This window comes from Takifugu flavidus, chromosome 10 (assembly GCF_003711565.1).
Source record: "Takifugu flavidus isolate HTHZ2018 chromosome 10, ASM371156v2, whole genome shotgun sequence".
Classification (NCBI taxonomy): domain Eukaryota; kingdom Metazoa; phylum Chordata; class Actinopteri; order Tetraodontiformes; family Tetraodontidae; genus Takifugu; species Takifugu flavidus.
Genome location: NC_079529.1, coordinates 1,930,989 through 1,956,831, shown reverse-complemented (window position 1 = coordinate 1,956,831; position 25,843 = coordinate 1,930,989). Strand labels below are relative to the sequence as shown.

Sequence of the window (25,843 nt, the reverse complement as noted above, 5' to 3'; positions counted from 1 at the left end):
ACACCAGGGCTTCGCTGATTTAGTGACAACATCATTTGTTTTGTCAGACGCGCGGCCTGTGCTGAAGGTACGAGCGGAGAGAGGCAGGGATCAGGTTCAAGCTGTCAAAAAAATGCTTTTAAAAACCAAACAAGTGATGAAGTGAAGGGTTTTATGGAGGGTTGGTGTTTTCCACATCTTAATATGATTCCAGCTCGCACGCAAACACACACAGCCTGCAGCGGCCGTGTCTGTGCGTGCCCTCGCCTGTTTGCCCACAACACACACACACACACACACACACACACACACACACGTGATCCGTCTGCCTTTAATGTGCTTAAATGAATGTGTGGATTTGACTGCAATTATTTGAAGAGTTCACATGCGCAGCGGCGGAACTCTGTGGGAGCTTTTGAGGAGGTGTCGGGGATGGGGAGTGTTTTTGTGGGCCCGTGTCAAGAGTGTGCACGTGTGTGGAGGGGACAGCTGTTCCCGGCAGGACGTGCATTTTCTGCAACTTTGTGCACATTTGAAAGCATCTTGTCGAGGCACCGGAACCTGTTCTGCACAGAAGCAGAGTTCTCCTCAGTCATCTCGGGAGGTGGAACAACGCTCCGCTGTGTGTTGGGACACGGATAATAACTCAGGACTGTCCCATTTCCTGCAGATGCAGCTGCTGTATTGGTGCTTTAATCGCCGTCCTTTATTGTTATAAATGTCACCGAAAATGTCAAACTTCTGGGGTTTTTTCCGACGTTACAAATGAGCTGCCTCTGCATGCTTCCATCATCAGACAGTCATCGATCCCCAACTGGATCATTTTGCATAAACAACGTTTTTTTCCTGTGAATTCCCCTCTGACGCACTGCGAGCAACCCAGACAAACAATTGCTCAACTTGCGTGGGAGAAATGGGGTTGGTTAAACATAAACCAAAGCGAGCGTAAGAAGAAAGTGGAACAAGATTAAAAGAAAAAACTTAACGAAACGAAACGAAAAATAACGAAACAAATGATTTATATATAAAAAAAAATAATAATCACGACCTTTGGCCTTGATCTCCACAAAGATGTGAGGCGTGGAACTAATTCAGGTGTGACACACACACACACACACACACCACCTGTGTCTGTCGGCTACAACATGGATGAAAACAGCTCACTGTCGCCCCCTAACGTTACATTCTCGAACACCTACTTGTTGCTATTGAGAAAACTCAACAAAGCGTGACAGTGACAGAGCCACGGCCTCCGCGACCCCTCCGTGCCTTAGCGAGGCAGTCATTTGTGTCGCTGCCTGCATGTCAAAAACAGTGTTTAAACTTCCAGTTTAACTGGCTCAACTGCCTCCCGCCCCCACCTCTCTATCTTTCTGTCAGCCGTCGTGTGAAGTGTGTGATTAGTATTAAAGCCTGCTGCACAAACAAGCCGTCATTGTTCTCGTAAAACCCCTGGCACCTGCACGCAGTGAGCGCACCTGCACGCGTCTGTGCACCGCACCACAGTCCTCAGGCAACAGCACAATACGTTATAGCATAAAAACCTTAAAATAATGCAAGATTGGGTCATTTACCGCTGCAAAGAACTGAGCTTCTTGAACATGTCCTGATAATGAGCGCCATTTGGCAGAAAAGTGAGCCTGTGTTACTGTAATCGGTCGTTTATTGTTTTGTGGCGACATCAAGGAAACATTCTGTGCGCAGGGAGACGTTTAAATCGAGAACCGCTGATTTTCTGAAGTTGTTCCAGGGCTGCAACACAAGCAGTGGAGACGCGACGCCGTCCTTCAATAGCTGTAGATCAATTTCCTTCTGTGTTTAAACTAAGGCTTGAGCTTCTTTCTTTCCAAACAGGTGGATTGTTAGACACCGTCTTTATTATGCTTCACCTGTCTGACATAAAGAAGCTCAAGGTAGAGTCAATTATTACGGCTTTGAGACTGGAAACAATACATCTTTCCTCAAACAAATGGTGAGTGAGCTGCTTTCTGCTCAGGAGGAACGAATGCTGCTCGCGCTCGTGTCACTCTAACCCATCAGCTGCACTCAGACTCCTTTAACTCCACCTTCACGCTCAGACGCAAACATTTCAATGGCAGAAAAGTGGGCTGTTCACGTCTTTAACCTCGGTTTAAGATGCAAAACAATAAAATATATTCAGGTTAAAGGGTCAAAAGCCACCCTGAGAGCAATACTCCTCAAAGGCTTCTGTTTAAAACACAAATACTTTGATTTCAACAGGACAGAACTGCGCCGGAATGACACCCGAGTCCTTTTTGAAATGCAAAGCAGAGGCTATATAAAACACCGAGTGGCGCTGCAGACACATGCTGCCATCCTGAAATCAGCCCTGAACACATTCTGTCTCTCTCTGTTCCTCGCAGTAACAAACCCAGGGTACGAGGCGACCGACAGTAATCTACATACTTTAGAATCTTGGGTACATTTACATGCCATTATTGTCACATTACAAACAGTTTCAAAGGTGTTTCGCTTACTTTATCCACAGAATTCTGCATAGGCAAGAGTCACTTGAGCAGCAATGTGAGCAAACGTGAGGACGGGGAAAGAATAAAAAGAACTCCGTAAAGAGGGAAAGAGGTGTTAGATTCCGAGTGCAAATCAAAACATTAGATAATTACAATGAGACCTAAAAAGTGTAAACTAAAGGAATCACAATCATATTTAGCGGTTGCAGTTCAATCCGATCTGCTGATCTGGGATCAACTCTAACCTGCTGCATTATCCTACATTTTTCCCCATATTTTTTGCTCGTGTTTGGATCGTCACCCTCCGCGGCGGCGCCTCCTCGATGCTCCTGTTGGCCACGAGGTCCTGAAGCTGCAGGGCCCCCCCGCCGATGAAGCAGAAAGCCGGGCACACCGGGGACGAGCAGTCCACGTGCCCCTCCCAGAGCACGCGCAGGGAGTGGGCGTCATAGAAGGAGACGCGTCCTTTGTCGCAGTCCAGGCAGACTCCCAGCCGGGGCGGCAGAGGAGCGGTGTGGACGGGGGCCGTGTGGCCATGGCCGCTCTGGCTGTGGCTGTCTGCCTGGCTCTGACTGTGGCCCGATCCTCGGGGGAGCAGGATCTTCCCCATGCCCATTGTCAGGAAGCAGAAGGGAGGGGAGTCTTGGGCTTCCTCGGCGCCGCTGTCATGGCCGCTGTCTGGGTCACACCTGTGTGTGGGGGGCAAATAATTAAAGATGGGGCGCTTTGATGATGATTTGCAATAAAGCTTCCATTTCCGGGATAATCACAGGCACAAATGTCTTAAGTTCTTCAAATGAAAGAATGCAGCAGTTCCATAGGTTTAACTACAGAACAGCAGGTGATGCTAAGCTAAACATGTTATTGTGTTATTAGAGGTCAGCCAGGGCTGTTATACTGTAAAGCAGGATCTCTCGAATACTTCGTGGTCTCTACTGCCCCAAGTGGCCAAAACGCAAAGTAAAAGACTAATAGAAAAAAGAAAAGCACCTGGGACTGGCCACGTCCTCGGGGAGATGGAACCACTCCTGTAACTTCGATTCCTGCCCAACCCCCACCTGAAAAGAGAAGAAACAGCAACAGCTTTGATAACAGCAGATTATCGGGGAGAAAAAAGGTAATCACTCCTTACTTTAACCAGATAGGAGCCGGGCTCCACTGAGCACGCCCAGTAATGTTTGCCCTCAGTCACGGACACGTCGGAGACCAGCAGGTCTGAGGTCAGGTGGCAAGAAGTGAGTGTGCGGTCGGCGGCCTGCAACAGCGAGAGGCCCGGAACGCTGCGGGCGTAGGTTTGGCCTTTGCCCAGCGCCAACCGGTCAGCATGCAACCCCCATCGAGAGTCCAAGGAAAAACTCAACACTGAGACAGCAAATGGAGTCAAGAGGGAGGGAAGGAAGGAAGGGAGGAAAAGAGAGAAGGAAGGGTCAGATCTGAAGCTGAAACAATAAGGAAGGCAAGAAAAAAAACACATCTTAGCGCGCTACATTGAAACAACATTTGATTAAATGCTTGTACAGAGATGTGGCTGCAACAGAAGCAACGGATGGTCAAAAGCAACTAGAAAGTGAAGATGAACAGACCTGAAGCAGGAGAAGAAAGAGTCTGACTATGGTGAAACTGGAATGCGTAACAGAAAAAGGAGAGTTTGGTGCAGAGGCTAAAAATTAAAATACACAGTGAAAGCAGGAGTGGGAGACATGAGAAGATGGAGAGAGAGAGACAGAAAGATCGAGGTTAGTCAATTCAGTCGATAAGGACGCGCTAAAGAATGTAAAAACCTGGAGAAATACGGGTGAAATCATATTAATACTGACGAAATCAATGCAAAGTCTCATGCTCTCATCTCACCGGGGGCTGGGGGGGTGTGGAGGTAAACCTCCTCGCTGTACTCCCCGAACCCGGCCTTGTTGCAGCCTCGCACCCTCAGCACGTAGATGCAGTCTATCTGCAGCCGCTCCACCACGGCGCTGGTCCCCTTCACGTCGTCCAGCCGCTGCCAGGCCGCCGCCGTGTTGGGGGACCTGGCGCCCCCCCACGTGGCCGCGGCTCCCCCCGCTCTCCGCTGGTATTCCACGGAAAAATACCAAGCCTGGGCCGAGTCCTGAGGCAGCCGCCAGCACAGGAAGAGCTGGTCGTAAGCGAGCGTCTTCTGAGTGTCTATCACGGGGGCGAGCGGCGCTGAGGCACACGGACAGATACCATCAGGTTGCGCATGTTCACCCACTTTTCCGGGTTCGGGTCACGCGAGCAGGAGGGCCTACCGCGTATGAACTCCAAGCCGTGGATCAGTTGAACCTCTTTGGATGAGTCTGCGTGAAGGTGCCTGAAGGACGGATCGGCAGCCAGGGAGAAACACTGGAGGCTCTCGATAGCTTTCGCTAACCTGCGGAGGGAACACACGTAGGTCGGAAGCTATCCAAATCCGTCCTCCGGACCCAGCTGTGCGCTACCTGTTGTGAGTGATCCTGGCAGCCTGCACGAAGCAGGGTGCGTCGAGCTCCTTGAGCAGCTCCTGCGTGTAGACCATCAGGCCTGCATGCTCCAGCAGACTTCTCTTCCCCGAGAGCTGAGCAGAGAGGGCCTCTTTCTTCCTGCAGCGGGAGCCCTCCAGGGCCACGGTCAGAGCACCCTGACGTTCTGCTACAGCCGCTCCCAGCTCTCGGACACAGTGAGCCAGTTGACGGACTGCCACGGTACTGTTGGCCTGGAGAGAATCCGAGAATCCAAAGAGTGGACCAAACACAGAACTGCCTTCAAAAGAGCCGCACTACAGCGACTGGCCTCTAGAGGGCCTCTCTGTTTCAAGAGCTTTACACGTAAATGAAGAAATCAAAGAAATTCACCTCCATTTGTTTGATGGCATCATCCAGGTGAGTGATCTGACTTTGTATAGTCTCCTGGTTGGCCAGGATGAAGTTGACCTCCTTTGTGACCTTGTCCTGAAAGAGACATAAAAGTGCTGGGCTGCCAAATACATGACGGTACAGTCAGGACAATTCCCACTGGTTCACCTTGAGGTCCTGGTAGGCCTGTGCAATAGGCAACACTTTGTGCCCATGGTGGACCCGCTGGAGTTTACAAAGTGGGCACAGTAACCTCTGGCAGTTGTGGCAGTGCCACTGCATCCTCTCCTGCTCGTGCTCCGTGCAGGTCAGGACCTGGAGCAGAGAAACCATGAAGCTCCCATGACGCTGAGAGAGCAGCAACTGTTACAACGTGGAAGGCAGGCCAACCTTTGGCCTGAAGTTGTTGGTGGGCAGAATGTGTTCGTGCTGAGCCCGAGGAGTCCCCCAGGGGTGGTAAAGTTTAAAACACTCGTTGCAGAAGTTGGACTTGCAGTCGGCGCAGCCCTTGGTGGCCTCCAGAGACTGAGGGGGCTTACAGAAGCTGCACATGATGGCGACACTGCCCAGGCTCAGCGTGTGTCTGTACCTGAAGGGTGCACATGGGCGCAGGGAGAGAAATAGAAGATTCAAACACAAGAAAAAGGTGGTTATTTTCAGACGGCGAATCCAAAGCGAAATAAAGTGAGACGAGTCTCTCATGTCTGCCGACCTCTCCACGATCCGTTCGAGAGTGAGGTTGCGGAGACAGTCCGTGAGGCCTTTCTCCCCGAGCTCCACGTCCTGCCGACACGAAGGACACGGGAAAAGCATGGGAGGAGGGGCCGCGTCCTTTCGTCTCCGTCCCGGGTACGTCCCGCACGCTGATGAAAGGACACAGGCGTGTAGACGAAAGTCAGTCAAGCAGACGGTGGAAGTGAGCAGATACAGAGGAGAAAAGAAGTCGTGTTTAGAAGGAATCAAAGTGACAGCTAAGCTTAAAGGTGAGACAGGTCACATGTCTCTCCAGGTGCCTTTTTAGACCAATATCAAAATAGATCCACGTCAAAGTTAATAGAGATTATTTGTTTCGCCACATCAGCAAATATACTTTCTCAGTTTTTATAACCAGATACAAACCTGTCCTGAGGACCCGTTCCAAGCGGTCAGGAGTCCTGGGCGTGGGTCTCCGTGCCTGTCTTGGCGAGCGTGAATTAGGAGTGGAGGCCGGCGAGTGGGGCTCCGGGGGAAGGTCAGGAGGAGGATAACCTCTTTGTACCAACACCTCAGCGGCGCATAGCAGACAGACGCTGTGCTGGCAGGGCAGCAGGATGGGCTGTTTCACCATCCCGTCACAGACCGGACAGCACAGCTCCCGTTCCATGCTCTTCATGTTGGACTGAGGAGAAGAGGATTTGGGTTTTGTTTTGTTTTAAAGGTCTGACTCGGTGAATAAATCAAGACTTTGCTGCTCTGCCTCCTCCTCTGACCAGGAATTATGTGTGAATAATAGAGGAGTCAGGATCAAGGAGAGGGACTGCAGCACAAGCCAAATATGTAGGCTGGTGTTGGATATAGAGGGCAGGGAAGGTAAATGTAAAGGGCAAATTAGCTTTCCCCATGTATTTCACAATTAGCTATAAAGAATTAGCTTAGCATGTTGGGTACAACCTATAAATATGCTGAGTAGCCCATAATGTGTGCTGGGGAAGAGGGGACGGTGGGGGTGGGAAGGTCGAATCATTTGCAGAATTTATTTTTTTTTAAAAGAGATTTTCCCTCAGTTGTGTTGGTATTTAACCCCATTTAAGTGTGAAAGCAACTGAACGCATCATCCCGTTTCTATGACAACGAGCATCATCTCTTCCTCCTCATCGCATCGGCCCTCCTACAGCAAGCTACAGCTAATGTTAGCCGTCTAACAATTTCATCAACCGAGATATCTCCCGTTCAATTGATTTTACGTGGGCTGTTTGACGCATTGTGGTTTTCAAAAGGTGTTTGGTTTGGTTCAAACACAGAACTGCAGAATTCACATCTACAGAAGAATAATTCGCATTTATCGTTAAACACCTGCGCATGTTAAAAATGATTTAGAACAGTTAGATGCTTCAGGTCGTTAGATAATTGATCAAAGGATAAAGATCCCGATGCCGGCGTATCGTTGTGCAGCACACGTGGTTGAAATAGATCCCATAATAAAATAAACGTCATACTTACGCTAATGCGAACCAAAGAGTCCATGATGGCGGTGAACGTCTGCAGCTCCGCTTCTGCCATGCTCACGATCCTGACCACTCTCAAACCAAATTCTATTGCCGAAAAGAAGCTGCGGGCCTCGACTGGAGACCCATTACCAGCTGATGTGCTGTGGGTTGTTTGCGCGGTGTGCGAGGCTCCCGTATGTCTCCAAGCGGTCGTCGTAGAAATAGGATGGGAGGAGATCCGGACGGGCCGGATTTAGGCTCGGAACGATCAGTAATCTATATGTTTATCTATATTAAGTGTTTCTTGAATAATATACAAAATATTCGGTAAATCAATATCCATATCATTAATATCCCCGAGTGGTTTTTATAGTTGAAATTAAATAGATTTATCCAGATTTTCTGCGGCTCCGTTCTCAAAGAATAAATGTCTCTGCATTTGTTATCTGTCAACGTTACCAAAGATGCTCAGTTTTCAGAACGTGGCCCAATTGTTTTGGCCCAGTTTCCTCGGGGAACCTTGGTTATTGTACGTGCCCGGAACTATTGAATGCTTGTTGCTTGAGTCGGGCTTTAATTTAAGACGTACCATCTTCCTGCCGTTGTTGTAGCAACCACCTTAAAGCGCCGCGATGTAAAAAAAAAAAAAAAAAAAGAAGAAATTGTCTGTTCACGAGTCCCTAAAGTTGGCCTATCAAATTAAGTGTTTAATGATAGTTTGGAAGGAGTTAAACGTCGCAAACTGACCTAAGATTTATTAGCATTTACTCAGAACTTGGCGGGTTTGATTTTAACAGGAGTAGATTGTCGTCAGGTATGTCCGCTGTCAACAGCCTCGTCCCTGCACGGTTCCTGACGATTACAGCCCACCTTGTTATCGTCATTACGATATTTTGGTCAAGGGTAAGTGAGATAGTTTATTCTTGTCTTGCTCAAATTAAGTCTTTCTTACTAAAGTCGCACTTTGGTATTTGCTAAACAGGAGAACAATGTGAAGGCTTGCTTACCTTTGGATTTTACGCGAGAGCAATATGACAGCGAAGATAAAAAGTAAGTCTTTTCTAGATTCACTTGCAAATACAAGCTACTTTGCTTTATATGTAACCATTGTCCTTTCTTTTAAGGTTGGTAACTGCGTTGGCGATAACCATCGGTATGTTTGTCATAGAATTAGCTGGTTTCTTCACAGGAGTGTCCATGTTCAACTGCACCCAGGGTCTCCTCTGTATCCTTTATTTATTTATTTAAACATGTTTCTCCATCTAATTAAAAAAAACCACGTTAACAAAGCAAGAAAACATGGTATAAGAACATATATGCATATATATCTGCCACTATAAATAATGCTTTAAGTAATTTGGCCCTTGCATTGTAAGTACCCTTAATTGATAACTGATATATTTATAAAGTCATAATTTACAGTTATGTTTCCATGACTTCAAACTCTTTTATCTATAATAGCAATAGGAGCCCATGCCAGTGCATCAGTCGCCCTAGTGTTCTTTTTATTTGAGCATTGGGAATGTGGCATCTACTGGTGGATATTTGTTTTTTGCAGGTTAGTGCATATTTACCCTTTCCAAACTTTCTTTTTTACCTGACTGATAATACACCCAGCATTGGCTGTCCACTGCAGCGCGTCAGTATCCTTGTCTTTCTTTGTCTTTGAGAAGTGGGAATGCTGGACATATTGGGTTGTATTTGCCTTTTGCAGGTTGGTGTTTTTCTGTGTGTTCATCTGTAATAGTAGAATAAAACAAAAAAGGATCTGCTACATCTACTTCCCAGTGTACCATAACTGGAATCATCAGACAATATATCTAAACACATCTGCCCTTTTCCTGTTTTTATAAATCTACTTTTCTGTGTGTCTCGTACAGTGTGCTTCCTGCTTGTGTGGAGATTCTCCTGCTGATCGCTGTTTTTGGATTGAAGAAGAAACCCTTATGAAAGATGCTCCTAATATATACGTCAGTGACTTTTGACCAATGAAAAAATGTGTTGTTCTTGGTTCTTCAGAGTTAGTTTTCTTATAACCTTATTTGTTTTTTTCAAGAAATATTGTTCTCCAGATTTTTGATGTAATGGTGATGTCTTAATTATGGTGTAATTCAAATAGATTTTATAAAAAATATTTTGCAAATTGTGTGGTTTTTCTGTCTCCTTATACTTTTCTCTCCTGTTGCATTGATTGAAAAAAGGCAAGGTAAAGGTGTAAAGCCAAGGTGCTTTTCTGCATTACATGATTTCTTTTATGAGACACCTTAAGATACTTAATATTCATTTAGTATTTAGATTCCTTTACTTTAGAAAATGGTTTGATGTCTGGATAATATGGAAGGACACTAATATTGCACAAAAAATAACACTTTCTTGAAATAACGACAAATTAAAATTATTTCGATGATTTTTTACTATAAAGTCTCTTAACAAATATGACGGAAAACGGAAGACCAAAATACTGGCCACGCCCACCGGTCCCACCTCTCAACTGGACCGTGTTGCCAATTTATATTTTTTAGTTCCCGGTCTCAGCCAATTATCGGGTTCACCTAAATTAACCATAATTTCTTTCCTCGTTACATCAGCTTTAGCTCATTACGACTGAGATATGGGTATGTATTTTGCCACATTCTTCAAGATGATCTTTATTTGCCTAAAATCCTTCAATGTGTGTCTACGGTCAAGCTAAGTAGCTAAGCTAAACGCCGGCTTATTTGGGACATATATTTAGATGCACGTTTACTGTAAAATAATAACAGAAATGCACATGGTGTACACATAGGGTTATATTTATTTGGAGTTTTGTAAGCGGTTATATTTCTGTGGTTCAAAGTAAATCATTGTAGGAACGGCGAATGAACGAACACTGACGTGGCGTTAAGTTGGACAGAACACACATTCACTTTTAGGAATGAAACGCTGGCCCCAAAGGCAAAAGTAACGTTATAAAGTTATTCCGGAAATGCAAGCGGTTGATTTTGCCGGTTTGGATTTATATAGTCTATGCAAGTGTTCGAAAGGCTCATTATCTTTTATTTTTCCCCCCCATTGTAGCAGCGAATACAGGAACCTCTTTAGTTCTCTCCAGTCTGCTGTCAGTGCTGGTATTTGCTGGCATGCAGATGTTCAGTAAGCAGCTGGGATCTACCGAGTGGCTCACCATCCTGGGAGGATTCCTGGGTTCTGTTCTCTTCATCTGCTCTCTCACTGTATCCTTTTTTACCACCATGATCATACAGCTTCAGTATGCATCGTTTAAAGCAGCAACCCGATGTGCTTCTCTTTTCTGTTGTCATTTGTTTTCAAATGAAAGTGGTTCACTTTAACTGTATGATCAGGCATTTAATAATCTGGAAAACCTATTTTTTGGGAAGGGGTTCCAAGCCAAGATCTTCCCAGAAAGTAAGTGCTGACACACCAGATTTAATCAGAAAGGATTGCTCTGATTCCATTTGCAGATGCTCTATCTGAGTTAGCGTAATGGTTTTGCAATGATCCTGGTTGGACCTTTGGTTTATAGAGCCAATTCTTATCTCTTCCAGTTCTGTTGTGCCTGTGTTTGTCTCTGTTTGCATCTGGTCTGGTGCACCGTGTCTGCGTCACCACGTGGTACGTTTTCCCTCCAGATCACACATTACAACCGGAGCATTTTTAACTCTGTCCAGCTTGGTGTGCTTATTTTTTACCCTCCTCTCCCCCCCAGTTTGATATTCTCCCTCTTTGCACTGTATTACATCAACAAAGTATCGGCCGCCCTCTATCAGGCCACCGTTCCTGCAGCAACACCAGCCAAAGCCACCACCAAGGGCAAAAAGAAGAACTAAGGCATCCCAGAGCTTCAGTCATCAGGTGCTGATGGGCAGAACATCACAGCGGTCGCAGATTTCTGATATATTTCTACACAATTTGAAAAATGTTATATACTGCTCCGTTGTATTTTTTACACCGATTTTGAATTTGATTGCTGATCTACATTCCACTGATTAGCTTTCTATCAGCATTTGTTTTACAGCGGTCGCAAAGAGATCCGAACATCTCATTGTGTTATTCGAAAAGTCATCAGCCATTCGGGGTTGTTTCTATGCCTTATTTGTCTAATTCATTTTGTTATTAAACTCTGTAAAGGACTTTATTCTGGTTGCACAGAATAAACACGGTGACGTGTGTAGCTTTTATTTCCCTGAGGAAGCTGCGCTGACGTCCCGAAACACAAAGACTCTGACCTGTTATATTCATTATGCAGTTTAAACTGGTGGAGACGGGGGCATCAGCAGTCTTGGACTATTGAGGAGTGCTAATAAACACCTGTCTGGAACATTCCACAGACAAATGGCTTAAGTATTAACAGATGATGTGAATAATAAAAGGGGCTCCACGGAAGTTCTATTTCTCAGTACGGGTCAAGGAGGGTTTAAACTCTGTTTAAGAATTTCAGCAGTAACTCAACTGACCTTAGATGTGTACAATAGTTATTAACAACCCCGTTATGGGGAAAGTGGTTGAAGCCGGACGGGCAGGTGGTGCACTTGTAAGAAATGAAAAAGAAAACACCAACACTTGTCTGAGTGAGAAGAAGTAACGGGTTTATAGCATATAAGAGTGGATCCATTTCCTCTTTCCTCCTGCTATCTCTCCCACAACGCCCCTCCCCCCTCCCCCTCCCAGTCAGCGCGCACTGGGCTGGGCGTCGCCCCAGTTTGGCACAACACATAAACTCTGAGTGAGCCGTGTACCCAACCCATCACACTTCACTCCTCCGACCGTCACACAGGCTCTTGCTTCCGTCCTGGTAAGTGGATCGCAATAATCCATAACTATTCCACGGTCGCGCCTCGTTCTTTTCCCAGTTAAAGTGGGAATGCGCAGAATTCCTCCGGGCTGCGCCCTTTCTGCTGGGGTGGACATGGGGCGTTATTCATTTCGGTTTCGGACAAGTTGCGACTAGTCTTTTACCCGAATTTACTCTCTGTAGGGCTACCGTCCTTATCTCCTGCAAAGTGTGTGTGTGTGTGTGTGTGTGTGTGTGCGGTTTTTTCCCCCCTAAAACATATTCAGGAGTGGTTAAACAGGAAGGAAGTGTAGAGCCGCAATACGAGCTTCCACATTAGATATTCAGTTTTTTGCCAACATAAATTGCATCCAACAATATGATAGCCTCGCTGGAACCCGAACAAAAAGCCCCAGTAGGAAGTTGTGTTTCCTGAGCAATGAAAAGGCAGTTTTGGGTGTTGACACACGTGTTTGTGCTGCCCCTGAAGGACACCTTTACATCAACATGAGCAGATAACGGGGGATTTACAGCGCCTTAATCTGCACAATTACATGTTATAGAAACAGGGTTGTGTTGTACTTCTATTGTAATAGCAAGTCTTTTCTCTCCAGCATCCACCTTGGCAGCCATGACTGAGCTGGAGAAATGCATGGAGTCTCTGATTTCCACTTTTCACCGCTATGCGGAGGCAGGCGGGGATGGAAACACGTTAAGCAAGAAGGAACTTAAGAAACTACTTGAAAACGAGCTACCCAGCTTCCTCAAAGTAAACACCGACATCTTTCTGTCGCAGCGTATGGAAACAAATGCTCATATTTTAGCCGCACTCCCTCATCTTGTCTCTCTTTTTAGGCCCAGAATAACCCCAAACTGGTGGACTGGATGATGAAAGATTTGGATCTTAACAAAGACGATAAGTTGGACTTTGAAGAGTTTCTTCCCCTCATCGTCGGCTTGTCGCTGGCGTGCGAGAAGTGCTACGTTCGCACTCAGAAGAAGGGCAAGAAGTGATCAACAGATACTGATGTTACTGTTCATTGTTGTGTAGCACGGGCGTGCATTGTGTTACGAGTAAACGCCTCCTTTGACATGACCCCCCCTTCCTCTCGTGTGTGTCATAAATCCATGTTGGACAGAGAAACATTTGGAAAATGTACTGGGAATGATGGTGGATCCCATCTAAAGCCCGTCGTTTCTTCGGATGGATCCACCTTTTTAGTTGCAGGCTGGAATTTGGGTGTAGCCCATACGTCACCAGATGGGGAGCTGTGGGTTTAAGGGTGAGACCATCATCTTGTGTGTGTGTGTGTGTGTGTGTGTGTGTGTGTGTGGAAGATTTGGTGGGACCTGAATGTTTGTTTTGGAGACAGTGTTTCTTAACTAATGGCAACCTTTCTAACTCACTGAAGTGCTGCCAGCCCGAACCGAAGAGTGAGGAGATAAGTTCTGGTTAAACACAACATTCCGCTGATATTTGTCCGGCAGCAGTCCAAAGAGTGAAAGTAATGGTTGAAAGACGTCCCAGGCTGCAGCGCCTCACCAGTCAGTCAGTATAAATAGATCTACGGACCTGCCGTGTGTGATGGAAAACCATCTTTAAATGGATCCGTGACAACTGCAACGAGCCTCTGACCGACCAGTCCGACTGTTTGCATAGTTGGCTTTCATCAGCAGCTACACTGACATCATCCCAGTACACACCAGTACAAACATGGAGGAAGGAGGAAACAAGGCAATAAATTACCCCTTGGTGTGTCATGGGTGGTGACCTCTCCAGGGTTGATTCCTGCCTCCCAGCTAGTAACTGCAGGAATACACTTAACACTTTTCACACATCCGGCTGCGTTCTACAACATTCCCACATTAGCCTGTTCACACATAACGTGACCATAACAGTAGTGTGTGTGTGGCTCTGATGCCCAGGGGGAGGATATGAAAACAATGCTTGATTATTAAAATAGACGTTATTCTGGTTTCCATCATTCTCATATAGTAACATAACTATAGGTTCCTCCCCTGTGAAAATCCCTGCTCTGCACCAGGGAATTCCCGCTGATGTTAGAGGATTTAGTATTGAAAGTAGCCTCTGGGTCTCATTGCACATGAAACCTTCCAGGGAAAGACTGCAGAGAAAGGCGGGAGGAATGAGCGCTATGCGTGGAGCTCACGCAGGTTAAGAAAATAACGGCACCCACACAGGGAGTGGCGTGCAAACAGTGGTTCCCAAAAGCTGTCGCTTCTAACAGCAGCAGAAGAGGATTATTTTAAAAAGAAAAGAGGATTATTTTAGCTGTTGTGATAATGCAACAGAACCTGACTTGGGCCTTTATTTCCACCAATTCTTCCACCAAAGCTCTTGGATTCGCCGCTGACATTCGTCATGGCAACGCCGGTGGCTCCACAACACACTGCTCTCCGCTGTGTGCTCAGGGCTGTGCATACAATAGCAAGACCTGACCAACCTGTGCACTGCATTTCCCCCCGCTAACAGATCATATTGTTTGGACTCAGAGCCCCACCCTGACTGCAGGGATCCCCAAGGGCAGAGGGTTCAGGCCCCTTCTGCACTGTATCCTTCCAGCCATGACTCAATCACGCCACCGGATGCCTTTATTACCAGCTGAGGGGAGTGCAGAGCAGAAGGAAAAAGAAATCTCCGTGGCAGTGCAGAGGATTTGCTATCTGCAGTACCAGCCTGTTCGCCTCGCTGCTGCCTGCCAAAACAATCACAAGTATGTCGACCTGTATCTTTTTTCCATGGCCAATCATTCCTGAACCCTCCCTGCACACTTCCCACCCAAAAATGTTCAGTTTAGACATTGGACTTTTGGTGTTTGATCCTGTGGAAAACACACGAATAAACAGCTCTATATTATTTAACTTAATGAGATTTTTAACCAATTGAACTAAACATGAACAAAATCTGTCATTATGGGACATTGAAACAATTTGTGGTCCAACTGATTATATTTGAATGCTCCTAAAGTAGCGTTTCCATGTAACTTTAGTTATATATTCGTTTAGTTTCCTGTGTGAAAACTATATTCTTTAAAAACAACAATGTTCACTCAAGGTGTCTTAATCAAGATCGGTCGCTAGAGGGAAGCAGAGCATTAACGTTTAGTCCAAACTGCAAACCAGAGTTAAATAGTTCCGTAATAGTTTCCTCTTTCTAAGTGATTTGGTTCAAATAAAATGTCCAAAAAAGAATATAAATGACAATCAGCCCAACATCAGCAACGTTAGCATACTAATAGACTGCGTAGACAGCCTGAAGGACACTATGAAGATGGCTTCTCTAGTTTCTACTGTTAATAATTCATAGATCCTTAATTATACAACGTCTATGATGAGACTATTATGAAACCACAGTGATAACAGTCACTCCAAAAGACACAGTGTATGTCGCATGGTTGTGTGCACATCATACCAGAAAAACCTGCCTGACATAAGGATCCGCATGAAGCAAATATGGAAGGTTGATTTAAGTAAATGAGGTTTGGAGATAAAGCAGAAGGGAGCTGTGCATTGGAACTGACAGGGAAGAGGCCCAGAGGAGCTTTATGGATCGAGTAAAATGGACAGGAAATTAGTTGAGTGAGAGAAAAGGATGAAGAGGAGATGGACACAGATTTGTCTGTGGCAGCTCCTGATGAGAACAGCTGGAAACAAAGAAAATGACTCATGAAAACAGGCAGTGGAAACATTGATCCGTCTCCTTCCACCTATCCCCTACCGGGTCTCAAGAGCAGATCGGGTATTGATGCCCAGAAGGACAATACTCAGAGTTCCCTCTGACACTTCCTCCCGCTCCTCCACTTCCACTGTAAACAATGTTGCTGGGGTAACGCTTCTCCCTCCTAAGGAGCCGGATGGTTTGCCAGAAGTCCTCCCTTACTTCTGTGGCTTCCAGATCTGCTGCACATCCGGCCTGCTGGTACCCATCAGCTGCCTCAGGACTCCCCAGATCCAACGAAGCTCGATTGGATTCGTTCTTCAGCTTACTTCCGGAGTCCACCACCGGGTCTGGAGAGTGCCACAACAGGCCCTGGAGATCTTATGGCCACAGTTCCGAACAGCTGCATTAACAGTGGAAGCGTGGTCCACTCTAGCCTCCCTCCGATCGAGTTGAAACCATCCCTGACAGGCGTCCACTGCGTGTTCCCAAAAGACACAGCACGTTTGGGACCACCAGGTCTTTCCAGCTTCCTATCACCCGTGGATCGAATTTACCACCAGTTTCTCATCCATTGACAGCTCAGCCCCTCTCTTCACCCAAGGGTCCAGCTCATATGACAGAAGGTCAGATGGCACAATCACAAAATCAATCATTGCCCTCTAGGCCAAGTGTCCTGATGCCACTGATGGACACTCTCACGCTCAAAATGGCGAGTTATCAAAAAACTATGAGTAGATAGATGCAGATATCCAGCAACAAAGCGCCACACGGGTCCAGATTGTTCCTCCCAGTTACACCCCTCCAGTTAATACTGTTGCTGTTAAAGGCTCCCAGTAGAGCAATGGGGTCCCCATGGAGCACCTCTTAGTATGCCTCCCATGGCCACCAAGACGACAACAAAAGCCGCGAAGGCGAGCTTCTCATTCACAGGGGAGAACTCTACCACACGGCGGCTAAGCTAGGGAGCTAACCCTACCCCTCCTACCATTGGTTAGCCTACAGGAAGGTGGGCTGTGTTTGTTTGGGCTGTGTCCAGTTGGATCCCATGAGCAAAGACCCTGCAACCAGACACCAGCCTGAGAGCCCCAACCCTAGGCCTGGCTCCAGGGTGGGGTCTTGGTGACGCCAGCTGGGCACTGAAGCCGCCTTGGTGAGGTCTTGGGAGACCCAACTAGAAGCATCAAGCCCCCAACAATATAGGATCCCTCACCTGCTCCAAACCCTCCTTCAAGGTAAGGTGGTGGTTCAAGGAATGTTTCGAGGAATAATAGAGATTTTTGGTGAGTGCTGGTTTGTTGGTTGCATTGTGCATAATTTCCTCTAAAAAAGAATTAAAGGAAATTATGCCTAACATAAACAACAAATCTCCCCACTCGATGTCATCAAACTCCTAAAAACCCTTTGACGCTATTTCAAATCTTCAACCCACAGTTTTTCCTTTGAAGCAAATCCAGATACCGTTTCCATATCCAGAAAAACAGGTTTAGACCTAATGGCAGAACACAGACAAACAACAAACACTTCCTGCTTTGCTGAGATGAAAAGTTCTCCTGTCCTCCATCAGCTGCCTGCGACTCCAGGAGGACAATGATGCTCCACTGATGGCTGCATTTTTCCACAATAATAATTGTCCAACTAAGTGAGTATATTGATCACACCAGTGTGTGTAACACCTGTGTCTCAGTATCTGTGCCTTCTCAGAGAAAACTTTATTTACACATAAAGCATCATTTTTTCCCTTCCAGTTGCTAAAATGGGTGGTGCATAATGAGGAGCAGCGACGAGGTGCAGCGGAGGGTAGAAAGCGATGTGCTGGCGGGGCTGCTGAGACACACGTCCTGTCCAAACTGCAACACAAACCCCAGACAGAGGGCAGAAAAGGGACCTAGCTGTCATGAACTGGACCCTTTGGCTCTGTTTCCTGTTCCTCCCCCAGACGGCGAATCCGATAGCGCTCAATAAGTGAAAGTAATATGGCCAAAGTGGGGAGGGGCGGCTTCTGACCAGTTTAAGGTGACATGGTGGATAAAGGGACCCTGCAGGAGGCAGGAGAGAGACACAGACGTAAAGACTGGATCAGACCGGGGGAAAAGCCAGACTGGGTTACATAATCTTGTGGGTAAGTGGAAGCGCACACATAGGAAACAAACATGCCTCAGTCATGACCACACGCGCACACACACACACACACACACACACCACACACACACACACACATGCACACAGAGCCGTTTTTAACTTGAAAATACAGATGAAAATGAAAAATTGACATTTTTTTACATACATATGTAAAAAAAATTATATGTACTGTATATATATATTTGCAGCTGGACACTGTGTGGAGCATGAAAAGTAGAACCACTCCTTTTGAAGGTGTGTGTCTGTGTTTGTGAGTGGTGGCTGGTAGGCATATGCGTGTGTGTCTGTGCACGTGCGTGCATGTGTCTAGTGTATAAAGGGCACCTTTTTCCCAGTCTGGTGTACATTTGACCAGGGGCAGACAGGATTTCTCCGCTGAACTCAAACTCAGAGGTAAGACGTAAATAATTACACAAGTGTTTTACAGGATATGTGAGGACAGGTTTGACACGAGCGTGAAGCAGTAATACCTGTTGAGTGTGGTCTTTTCTTTAATCTTCAGCTCCAAACATGGCCCGTCTGGAAGCTGTCATCACCAACATGGTGGACATCTTCATGGAATACGCCGATGATCAAGGCCATAACCGCAAGCTGTGCAAAGAGGAGCTGCAGGCGATGCTCCAGAAGGAGATCGAAAGTGCCGACTTAAAGGTGGGAACACCGAAACCCTCAAGTGTCATCAGCATGGTTCCTTTTCTGTGCGTTCCTGCCAGGTGAGCTAATTACGTGTTTTTCAGGCCAAGATTAATGGGGACGACATCGAGGAGGCCATGAAAATGCTGGATAAAAACAAGGATGATGAGATCAACTTCCGGGAGTTTTGCCGGTGCGTGGGCATGCTGGCCACCGGCTACTACCACAAGAAAATTGGCAAGGGGCAGAAGAAAGGCAGAGGCAAAGATCAGGCCGGAGACGATTAAACCAGTTTGGTCCAAAACCCGTTAACTGTTACAAACGCAAACACTATTACGGATGCAAATAAAGCTGTATTTCAAGATTCAAGATTCAAGATTCAAGATGTAGTTTATTCATCCCCGTAGGGAAATTGAATTGTAGTAGCAGCCTAACGTGATATTTACAATGAGCTGTACAATCTGCTGTTGTTTCCTCCAATAAAAAGCACAAACTCTGAACTTTGCTTCTTCTTTATTCCTCATTATTTTCTATTTGTTTCCACAGGAGCAAATCGTTCATAACCTTGTTTAACCAACAGTTCAAATAGATTAAGTGCAAGAAAACAAGAAACAGCCAATGATGGACAAGTGTTTGCGTCTGAATCGACTCACATGGAACCAACGTGGCCATTTTTCAAAATCAGCTCTATTGCAGCCTCTTTGGTTTCGACTGAACGTAGAATTCAGTCAGAACAAACGCTGCTGTCATGTAGTGCTTTATTATTTGAACCTTGGCCCATTAAAGAGCGCCTCTGGCTCCACAACAACTGAACCAGCTCTTGATGCCGTGTCATTAAATCACAACACTAAACGAATCCACCCAGTCTCTTTATTATTTAAGATTAAAACTATAACGACACTTTTAAATGTACGCTTATGTACGTAAGGCGAAGTTGTGCTCATCTGTGATCTGATTCGGCCTTCCTGCTCATATATAAAACTGACCATTACATTTCTGACATAATTACGGGAAGGGGGGGGCAAGCTGGTGCAGGAATGGAGGCTTTCCAGTTCACCGGCGTTAATCCAACAGGTCGGTGCTGCTGGGTGTGCACGCCTTGTGAGGGTGTGATTGTGGTCTCTCCAACAGCTCCCCACGCCTCAGGAAAGCCGAGAATGAAGCATTCATGACTCACAGAATGTCTGACAGTTCACCAATTAAAATGTGGCAGCATGTTGTTTAGACACGCCGCCGTAGTGCCATGAAGGGCGCCCCCCCCACCCTCCCAGACCCCATCCCCCAGGCTCCTCACATAAAACAAGCCCTGACAGAGCTCTACATACATAAAGAAATTAGAAAAAGAAGAGAGCGATACAGGAAATAGCACGATCACGGAGATAAAATTTCTTTTATTCCCAAGGCTGTTGCGTCTCGATTAGACGCAGGTGAGACACACCAGGGTCTCATAAACTGATCCGAATAGTTCCACGCTTGCTTGGTGTCACTTAGGACATTTTCTATCCATGTTGTTTATATGTCTCCAGCTAAAGGCCAAGAGTTTGTCACACCCAACGCTCGCCACCGCTGATCTCGTTCCCTGCAGGAGCGGAACATTGGGAGGGTTGAGATGTCCACCTGTATAGCAGGTCTGACATGACCTGCCTCAGGAGTTCTTCGAATAGATTCTTAAACGTCTCTAATCCCTTAAAAAAAAGCTTTCATTAGGGTTCAGGAAGAAGACTCGTTGACCAAAAAGGACAGAGTCCAATGGGAAATGGCTGCTTCTGTTAGGAGCGGCACGAACTGAACCCCAGAAGACAGAGACACACAACAGCCAAGGATGATCGATAAAAAGCTTTACTGAACGTCAGGCAACAGTAATCTGCAGAGAACGGTGGGCAAACTCGGGTCGGGTCAGGCTGGGCGGCACGAACAGGCGTCTGGGAGGTTGATCCGCAATGAGTTCCAAGCTAGAAATAATAATCCAGGCTGTACCCGAGGGTTGAACAGCAAACCAGCGAGTATGGATGATGGACTGGTGAGGTGATTGAGGTGCACCTGGAGAGCAGCTCCATCTGACCTGAAACTGGACGGCCAAGAGAAAACAGAAAGGGAGGAGGAGACACAAGGGAAGACTCCTAACAGCTGCAGAATTGAGCAGAGAAGATGGTTTTAATGACAATTAAAAAACTACTCTCTCTCTCTGCTCTGGTCGATTGCCATTTTCAGCCGCATATTCAATGTCCTGCAGTTTAAAGTAAGCCTCATTCATACGCGTCTCGCTTGACCGGCGCCATTTTAGGGGATCCTTACCCGTAGGTGTGCCGCTAATCGATTGGCGGAGCGTTTACCGTAGTGCACCCACCAAAGGCGCACAGCAGATTTTGGAACTCAGTCCACACACAAGGCGCTCCATATTATAAGGCGCACCGTCGATTTCTGAGAAAATCTCAGTGTTTTAGGTGCACCTTATAGTCGTGAAAATACGGTACTGGAAATATTTAAATGAGACTCCACAACGGAACGTTTGAAGATGGTTTTTATATCACAGCATGTTATTCACAGGTTAAACACAGGAAACAGCGTTCTACTGTTGTTCCACTGCAACAGGGAAGGTGATGATTTCAAATCAAACATGTTCTAGAACCATTCATACAGGTCAGTTAGGTAGTGCATGTACTCCTTAAAGGTGATCTTGGAATCTCCGTCTTCATCCATTTTTTTGAAATAATGCGCTGATCGTTTCTCATTTTTCTAATAAAGAGAAAAGAAAATGCAAATTAGGAAGCGTTCGCAGTGTTCTCTGGAACAATGTTGTGCGTTACTTTTATGTACCTCGTCCAACTGGTTGCGGAGCAAGTCAGCAAGTTCCTTTTTGCTCATGGTGCCTTTGTCGTCGTCCATGTCAGCATATTTGAAGAAGGTCTCCTTTAAGAAGTCCATTGCTGTGAGGATTGTCTGCTCTGATTTATCTGCCATGGTGCCTGGAATAAGAATTTACATGTAGTTCAGCAGATTTAAATGTTCTTCTCGGTCTCAGTAGCGATACGTAAAGAAATGCTGATCAAGAAGTAAAACAAGGAGAAACAGGTTCTCACTTACCTGAGGGATGAAAACCTTTGAAGGATTAAAGAAACCCAAGTTGCAGATGTGTCTGCAGAGCGACTGTTGATCCTTCTGTAGTCACAAGAACCACACCCTCCTTTGGACGTCTCCTGAAGCCTCTAAGGTTGGACCCACCCCTGGAACATAACCCATAATTTAGTGGGCCCCTCGCTCAAAACCTGTTTGGCTGGTTCACTCCAGCGTTGTAGTTGTGGTCTGTAGATGTACAGCTGATCCACTGAAATCTTTAAATCTTCATCTGCTCTTTATTTCTGATCAGATCTATTTAAATTGCAGTCTCTTTTAAGTGTATCTCATTCCCATTTTCTGTCCAACTTATAAACACTCAAGTCTAACTTTGAATTATCAACCACTTGACTGCATCCTTCTGTAACGTGTGCAGCTCTCAAAGTCCTGAGCTGAGAGTCACAGACCCAAGAAGGGACCAATTACATTGAGCCAGGCTCAAGTTCATCATTTGGAATGTTTTACTGATAATCAGCCCCCCCAGTGTATGCATTTATTTTGAGTTATTTAGGACACGGTTGTTCAGAAAGGCACCATTTATTTGTTGTTTTCTCAGATGTTCTTCAGATCCAGTGAGGCACATTTCAGATCAACAATCACAAAATCATGATGTTTCATCTGTTGTAAGCGAGACGTCTCAGCTGGCCCATAGAAATGAAATAAACACTGTTCTGATACAGCAACCATGGCATTTCTTTTTAATTAAGTTGTGTCAAACATGTTCTCTAAAACCCTTCAAACAGTTTGGTCAGATAGCTCATGTACTCTGTGAAAGTTATTTTCTCATCACCGTCTTTATCCATGCCATCAAAATACTGGGCAATAAAGTGATTTTCAGTCTGAAAGTGAAAGAAAAACCTCATTTAATTCATAGAGCACTCACAACTCTCTGGAACAACAGTATTGTACATAATTATTTTACTTACTATTTCAAACTGCTGGCGCAGGAGGTCAGCAAGTTCTTTCTTGGTCATGGTGGCTTTTTCTCCATCTTTTGCAGCATGTTCATCAAAGCAATCTTTCAAAAACTTCATTGCGTTGAAGATCGATAGTTCTTTTTTCTCCATGATGCCTGGAACAAGAACACACAGGTCAAGAAAAGAGCATCAAGGAGCTAAAGAAATGCTGCTCAAGAGGTCAACGTGAAGGAGAAACATTCTCACTTACCTGAGACGGAGGAAAAACTATGAAGGATCAAAGAAATTCAAGCTGGAAACCCAACTATGGAGCAATCCAAGTTGCAGGTGTGACTACGGAGTGCTCTGGATCCTTTTAAAAGTCACAAGAACCACACCCTCCTTTGGACGTCTCCTGAAGCCTCTAAGGTTGGACCCACCCCTGGAACATAACCCATAATTTAGTGGGCCCCTCGCTCAAAACCTGTTTGGCTGGTTCACTCCAGCGTTGTAGTTGTGGTCTGTAGATGTACAGCTGATCCACTGAAATCTTTAAATCTTCATCTGCTCTTTATTTCTGATCAGATCTATTTAAATTGCAGTCTCTTTTAAGTGTATCTCATTCCCATTTTCTGTCCAACTTATAAACACTCAAGTCTAACTTTGACAATGTTCTGATTTTGAAAATTCTTTGATTAGGATTATTGCCCAGATTCCTTCATTTTGACATGAACACCCCCCCCTCCGTCTTGGATTTTGTCCTTAAATCTTTTAAATTATCAACCACTTGACTGCATCCTTCTGTAACGTGTGCAGCTCTCAAAGTCCTGAGCTGAGAGTCACAGACCCAAGAAGGGACCAATTACATTGAGCCAGGCTCAAGTTCATCATTTGGAATGTTTTACTGATAATCAGCCCCCCCAGTGTATGCATTTATTTTGAGTTATTTAGGACACGGTTGTTCAGAAGGCACCATTTATTTGTTGTTTTCTCAGATGTTCTTCAGATCCAGTGAGGCACATTTCAGATCAACAATCACAAAATCATGATGTTTCATCTGTTGCAAGCGAGACGTCTCAGCTGGCCCATAGAAATGAAATAAACACTGTTCTGATACAGCAACCATGGCATTTCTTTTTAATTAAGTTGTGTCAAACATGTTCTCTAAAACCCTTCAAACAGTTTGGTCAGATAGCTCATGTACTCTGTGAAAGTTATTTTCTCATCACCGTCTTTATCCATGCCATCAAAATACTGGGCAATAAAGTGATTTTCAGTCTGAAAGTGAAAGAAAAACCTCATTTAATTCATAGAGCACTCACAACTCTCTGGAACAACAGTATTGTACATAATTATTTTACTTACTATTTCAAACTGCTGGCGCAGGAGGTCAGCAAGTTCTTCCTTGGTCATGGTGGCTTTTTCTCCATCTTTTGCAGCATGTTCATCAAAGCAATCTTTCAAAAATTTCATTGCGTTGAAGATCGATAGTTCTTTTTTCTCCATGATGCCTGGAACAAGAACACACAGGTCAAGAAAAGAGCATCAAGGAGCTAAAGAAATGCTGCTCAAGAGGTCAACGTGAAGGAGAAACATTCTCACTTACCTGAGACGGAGGAAAAAATATGAAGGATCAGAAATTCAAGCTGGAAACCCAACTATGGAGCAATCCAAGTTGCAGGTGTGACTACGGAGTGCTCTGGATCCTTTTAAAAGTCACAAGAACCACACCCTCCTTTGGACGTCTCCTGAAGCCTCTAAGTTGGACCCACCCCTGGAACATAACCCATAATTTAGTGGGCCCCTCGCTCAAAACCTGTTTGGCTGGTTCACTCCAGCGTTGTAGTTGTGGTCTGTAGATGTACAGCTGATCCACTGAAATCTTTAAATCTTCATCTGCTCTTTATTTCTGATCAGATCTATTTAAATTGCAGTCTCTTTTAAGTGTATCTCATTCCCATTTTCTGTCCAACTTATAACACTCAAGTCTAACTTTGACAATGTTCTGATTTTGAAAATTCTTTGATTAGGATTATTGCCCAGATTCCTTCATTTTGACATGAACACCCCCCCCCCCCCCCCTCCGTCTTGGATTTTGTCCTTAAATCTTTTAAATTATCAACCACTTGACTGCATCCTTCTGTAACGTGTGCAGCTCTCAAAGTCCTGAGCTGAGAGTCACAGACCCAAGAAGGGACCAATTACATTGAGCCAGGCTCAAGTTCATCATTTGGAATGTTTTACTGATAATCAGCCCCCCCAGTGTATGCATTTATTTTGAGTTATTTAGGACACGGTTGTTCAGAAAGGCACCATTTATTTGTTGTTTTCTCAGATGTTCTTCAGATCCAGTGAGGCACATTTCAGATCAACAATCACAAAATCATGATGTTTCATCTGTTGCAAGCGAGACGTCTCAGCTGGCCCATAGAAATGAAATAAACACTGTTCTGATACAGCAACCATGGCATTTCTTTTTAATTAAGTTGTGTCAAACATGTTCTCTAAAACCCTTCAAACAGTTTGGTCAGATAGCTCATGTACTCTGTGAAAGTTATTTTCTCATCACCGTCTTTATCCATGCCATCAAAATACTGGGCAATAAAGTGATTTTCAGTCTGAAAGTGAAAGAAAAACCTCATTTAATTCATAGAGCACTCACAACTCTCTGGAACAACAGTATTGTACATAATTATTTTACTTACTATTTCAAACTGCTGGTGCAGGAGGTCAGCAAGTTCTTTCTTGGTCATGGTGGCTTTTTCTCCATCTTTTGCAGCATGTTCATCAAAGCAATCTTTCAAAAATTTCATTGCGTTGAAGATCGATAGTTCTTTTTTCTCCATGATGCCTGGAACAAGAACACACAGGTCAAGAAAAGAGCATCAAGGAGCTAAAGAAATGCTGCTCAAGAGGTCAACGTGAAGGAGAAACATTCTCACTTACCTGAGACGGAGGAAAAACTATGAAGGATCAAAGAAATTCAAGCTGGAAACCCAACTATGGAGCAATCCAAGTTGCAGGTGTGACTACGGAGTGCTCTGGATCCTTTTAAAAGTCACAAGAACCACACCCTCCTTTGGAGGTAACCTGAACCCTTCAAAGTCA

The 25,843-nt window shown here is 45.3% G+C and overlaps 6 protein-coding genes and 3 long non-coding RNA genes across 12 annotated transcripts in view; 4 read left to right on the top strand and 5 right to left on the bottom strand.

Moving 5' to 3' along the window:
• LOC130532044 (uncharacterized) overlaps window positions 1-23,161 on the bottom strand; it is a 93,219-nt gene extending 70,058 nt beyond the window's left edge. Inside the window, exons 1-3 of the long non-coding RNA XR_008952248.1 lie at window positions 23,007-23,161; window positions 22,766-22,911; window positions 22,374-22,678 (exon numbers count right to left, since the gene is read on the bottom strand). This is a non-coding gene — a long non-coding RNA (uncharacterized LOC130532044). The remainder of the gene's footprint in view (window positions 1-22,373; window positions 22,679-22,765; window positions 22,912-23,006) is intronic.
• trim46a (tripartite motif containing 46a) lies at window positions 1,625-7,745 on the bottom strand. Of its 3 annotated transcripts, XM_057044267.1 has the most exons (12): window positions 7,514-7,741; window positions 6,434-6,692; window positions 6,027-6,177; window positions 5,705-5,903; window positions 5,483-5,629; window positions 5,315-5,410; window positions 4,922-5,175; window positions 4,733-4,854; window positions 4,320-4,649; window positions 3,601-3,830; window positions 3,459-3,526; window positions 1,625-3,157 (listed from the first exon to the last, which is right to left on the bottom strand). In XM_057044267.1, the coding sequence occupies exons 1-12, from the start codon at window positions 7,571-7,573 to the stop codon at window positions 2,722-2,724; spliced, it is 2,352 nt and encodes a 783-aa protein (XP_056900247.1). In that variant the 5' UTR covers window positions 7,574-7,741; the 3' UTR covers window positions 1,625-2,721. The 3 variants fall into 3 exon arrangements, with proteins under 3 accessions (XP_056900247.1, XP_056900249.1, XP_056900248.1); XM_057044269.1 differs by lacking the exons at window positions 1,625-3,157; window positions 3,459-3,526 and adding an exon at window positions 4,052-4,128 and having other exon boundaries at window positions 3,710-3,830; window positions 7,514-7,745; XM_057044268.1 differs by lacking the exons at window positions 1,625-3,157; window positions 3,459-3,526; window positions 3,601-3,830 and adding exons at window positions 3,881-3,907; window positions 4,052-4,128 and having other exon boundaries at window positions 7,514-7,745.
• On the top strand, window positions 7,826-9,643 carry LOC130532038 (transmembrane protein 107-like). 2 transcript variants are annotated; one of them, XM_057044279.1, is made up of 5 exons: window positions 7,826-8,403; window positions 8,483-8,550; window positions 8,625-8,725; window positions 9,118-9,214; window positions 9,381-9,643. In XM_057044279.1, exons 1-5 carry the CDS (start codon window positions 8,317-8,319, stop codon window positions 9,448-9,450), a joined length of 423 nt encoding a protein of 140 aa, XP_056900259.1. In that variant the 5' UTR covers window positions 7,826-8,316; the 3' UTR covers window positions 9,451-9,643. The 2 variants fall into 2 exon arrangements, with proteins under 2 accessions (XP_056900259.1, XP_056900258.1); XM_057044278.1 differs by lacking the exon at window positions 9,118-9,214 and adding an exon at window positions 8,962-9,058 and having other exon boundaries at window positions 7,833-8,403.
• On the top strand, window positions 9,955-11,717 carry krtcap2 (keratinocyte associated protein 2). The gene is made up of 5 exons (XM_057044280.1): window positions 9,955-10,115; window positions 10,558-10,712; window positions 10,842-10,905; window positions 11,046-11,112; window positions 11,207-11,717. Exons 1-5 carry the CDS (start codon window positions 10,112-10,114, stop codon window positions 11,325-11,327), a joined length of 411 nt encoding a protein of 136 aa, XP_056900260.1. The 5' UTR covers window positions 9,955-10,111; the 3' UTR covers window positions 11,328-11,717.
• On the top strand, window positions 12,135-13,367 carry s100a10b (S100 calcium binding protein A10b). The gene is made up of 3 exons (XM_057044282.1): window positions 12,135-12,292; window positions 12,886-13,040; window positions 13,127-13,367. The coding sequence occupies exons 2-3, from the start codon at window positions 12,903-12,905 to the stop codon at window positions 13,283-13,285; spliced, it is 297 nt and encodes a 98-aa protein (XP_056900262.1). The 5' UTR covers window positions 12,135-12,292; window positions 12,886-12,902; the 3' UTR covers window positions 13,286-13,367.
• On the top strand, window positions 17,965-19,225 carry s100w (S100 calcium binding protein W). Its single transcript, XM_057044281.1, has 4 exons — window positions 17,965-18,072; window positions 18,428-18,485; window positions 18,595-18,743; window positions 18,830-19,225. The coding sequence occupies exons 3-4, from the start codon at window positions 18,603-18,605 to the stop codon at window positions 19,010-19,012; spliced, it is 324 nt and encodes a 107-aa protein (XP_056900261.1). The 5' UTR covers window positions 17,965-18,072; window positions 18,428-18,485; window positions 18,595-18,602; the 3' UTR covers window positions 19,013-19,225.
• Window positions 21,234-22,118, bottom strand: LOC130532043 (protein S100-A1-like). Its single transcript, XM_057044283.1, has 3 exons — window positions 21,810-22,118; window positions 21,543-21,691; window positions 21,234-21,461 (listed from the first exon to the last, which is right to left on the bottom strand). The coding sequence occupies exons 2-3, from the start codon at window positions 21,684-21,686 to the stop codon at window positions 21,348-21,350; spliced, it is 258 nt and encodes an 85-aa protein (XP_056900263.1). The 5' UTR covers window positions 21,687-21,691; window positions 21,810-22,118; the 3' UTR covers window positions 21,234-21,347.
• Window positions 23,162-23,843: 682 nt separating the features above from the next.
• LOC130532045 (uncharacterized) lies at window positions 23,844-24,465 on the bottom strand. The gene is made up of 3 exons (XR_008952249.1): window positions 24,342-24,465; window positions 24,101-24,246; window positions 23,844-24,013 (listed from the first exon to the last, which is right to left on the bottom strand). It is a non-coding gene; the product is annotated as an uncharacterized LOC130532045 (long non-coding RNA).
• A 718-nt stretch (window positions 24,466-25,183) lies between these two features.
• Window positions 25,184-25,843, bottom strand: LOC130532517 (uncharacterized). Its single transcript, XR_008952350.1, has 3 exons — window positions 25,682-25,843; window positions 25,441-25,586; window positions 25,184-25,353 (listed from the first exon to the last, which is right to left on the bottom strand). It is a non-coding gene; the product is annotated as an uncharacterized LOC130532517 (long non-coding RNA).

Bases quoted from the DNA above. Each gene is read 5' to 3' on its own strand.
- trim46a (XM_057044267.1), bottom strand. From the start codon at position 7,573: ATGGCAGAAGCGGAGCTGCAGACGTTCACCGCCATCATGGACTCTTTG. The intron at 6,693-7,513 runs GTAAGTATGACG...TCTTCTCCTCAG, and splicing joins ACTCTTTGGTTCGCATTAGC to TCCAACATGAAGAGCATGGA. The intron at 4,855-4,921 runs GTAGCGCACAGC...TTCCCTCCGCAG, and splicing joins GCCAGGATCACTCACAACAG to GTTAGCGAAAGCTATCGAGA.
- LOC130532038 (XM_057044279.1), top strand. From the start codon at position 8,317: ATGTCCGCTGTCAACAGCCTCGTCCCTGCACGGTTCCTGACGATTACA. The intron at 8,404-8,482 runs GTAAGTGAGATA...TTTGCTAAACAG, and splicing joins TTACGATATTTTGGTCAAGG to GAGAACAATGTGAAGGCTTG. The intron at 8,551-8,624 runs GTAAGTCTTTTC...CTTTCTTTTAAG, and splicing joins TATGACAGCGAAGATAAAAA to GTTGGTAACTGCGTTGGCGA.
- krtcap2 (XM_057044280.1), top strand. The intron at 10,713-10,841 runs GTATCCTTTTTT...CTGTATGATCAG, and splicing joins TCTTCATCTGCTCTCTCACT to GCATTTAATAATCTGGAAAA. The intron at 10,906-11,045 runs GTAAGTGCTGAC...TATCTCTTCCAG, and splicing joins AGCCAAGATCTTCCCAGAAA to TTCTGTTGTGCCTGTGTTTG.
- s100a10b (XM_057044282.1), top strand. From the start codon at position 12,903: ATGACTGAGCTGGAGAAATGCATGGAGTCTCTGATTTCCACTTTTCAC. The intron at 13,041-13,126 runs GTAAACACCGAC...CTCTCTTTTTAG, and splicing joins AGCTACCCAGCTTCCTCAAA to GCCCAGAATAACCCCAAACT.
- s100w (XM_057044281.1), top strand. From the start codon at position 18,603: ATGGCCCGTCTGGAAGCTGTCATCACCAACATGGTGGACATCTTCATG. The intron at 18,744-18,829 runs GTGGGAACACCG...CGTGTTTTTCAG, and splicing joins TCGAAAGTGCCGACTTAAAG to GCCAAGATTAATGGGGACGA.
- LOC130532043 (XM_057044283.1), bottom strand. From the start codon at position 21,686: ATGGCAGATAAATCAGAGCAGACAATCCTCACAGCAATGGACTTCTTA. The intron at 21,462-21,542 runs GTACATAAAAGT...TCTCTTTATTAG, and splicing joins TCCGCAACCAGTTGGACGAG to AAAAATGAGAAACGATCAGC.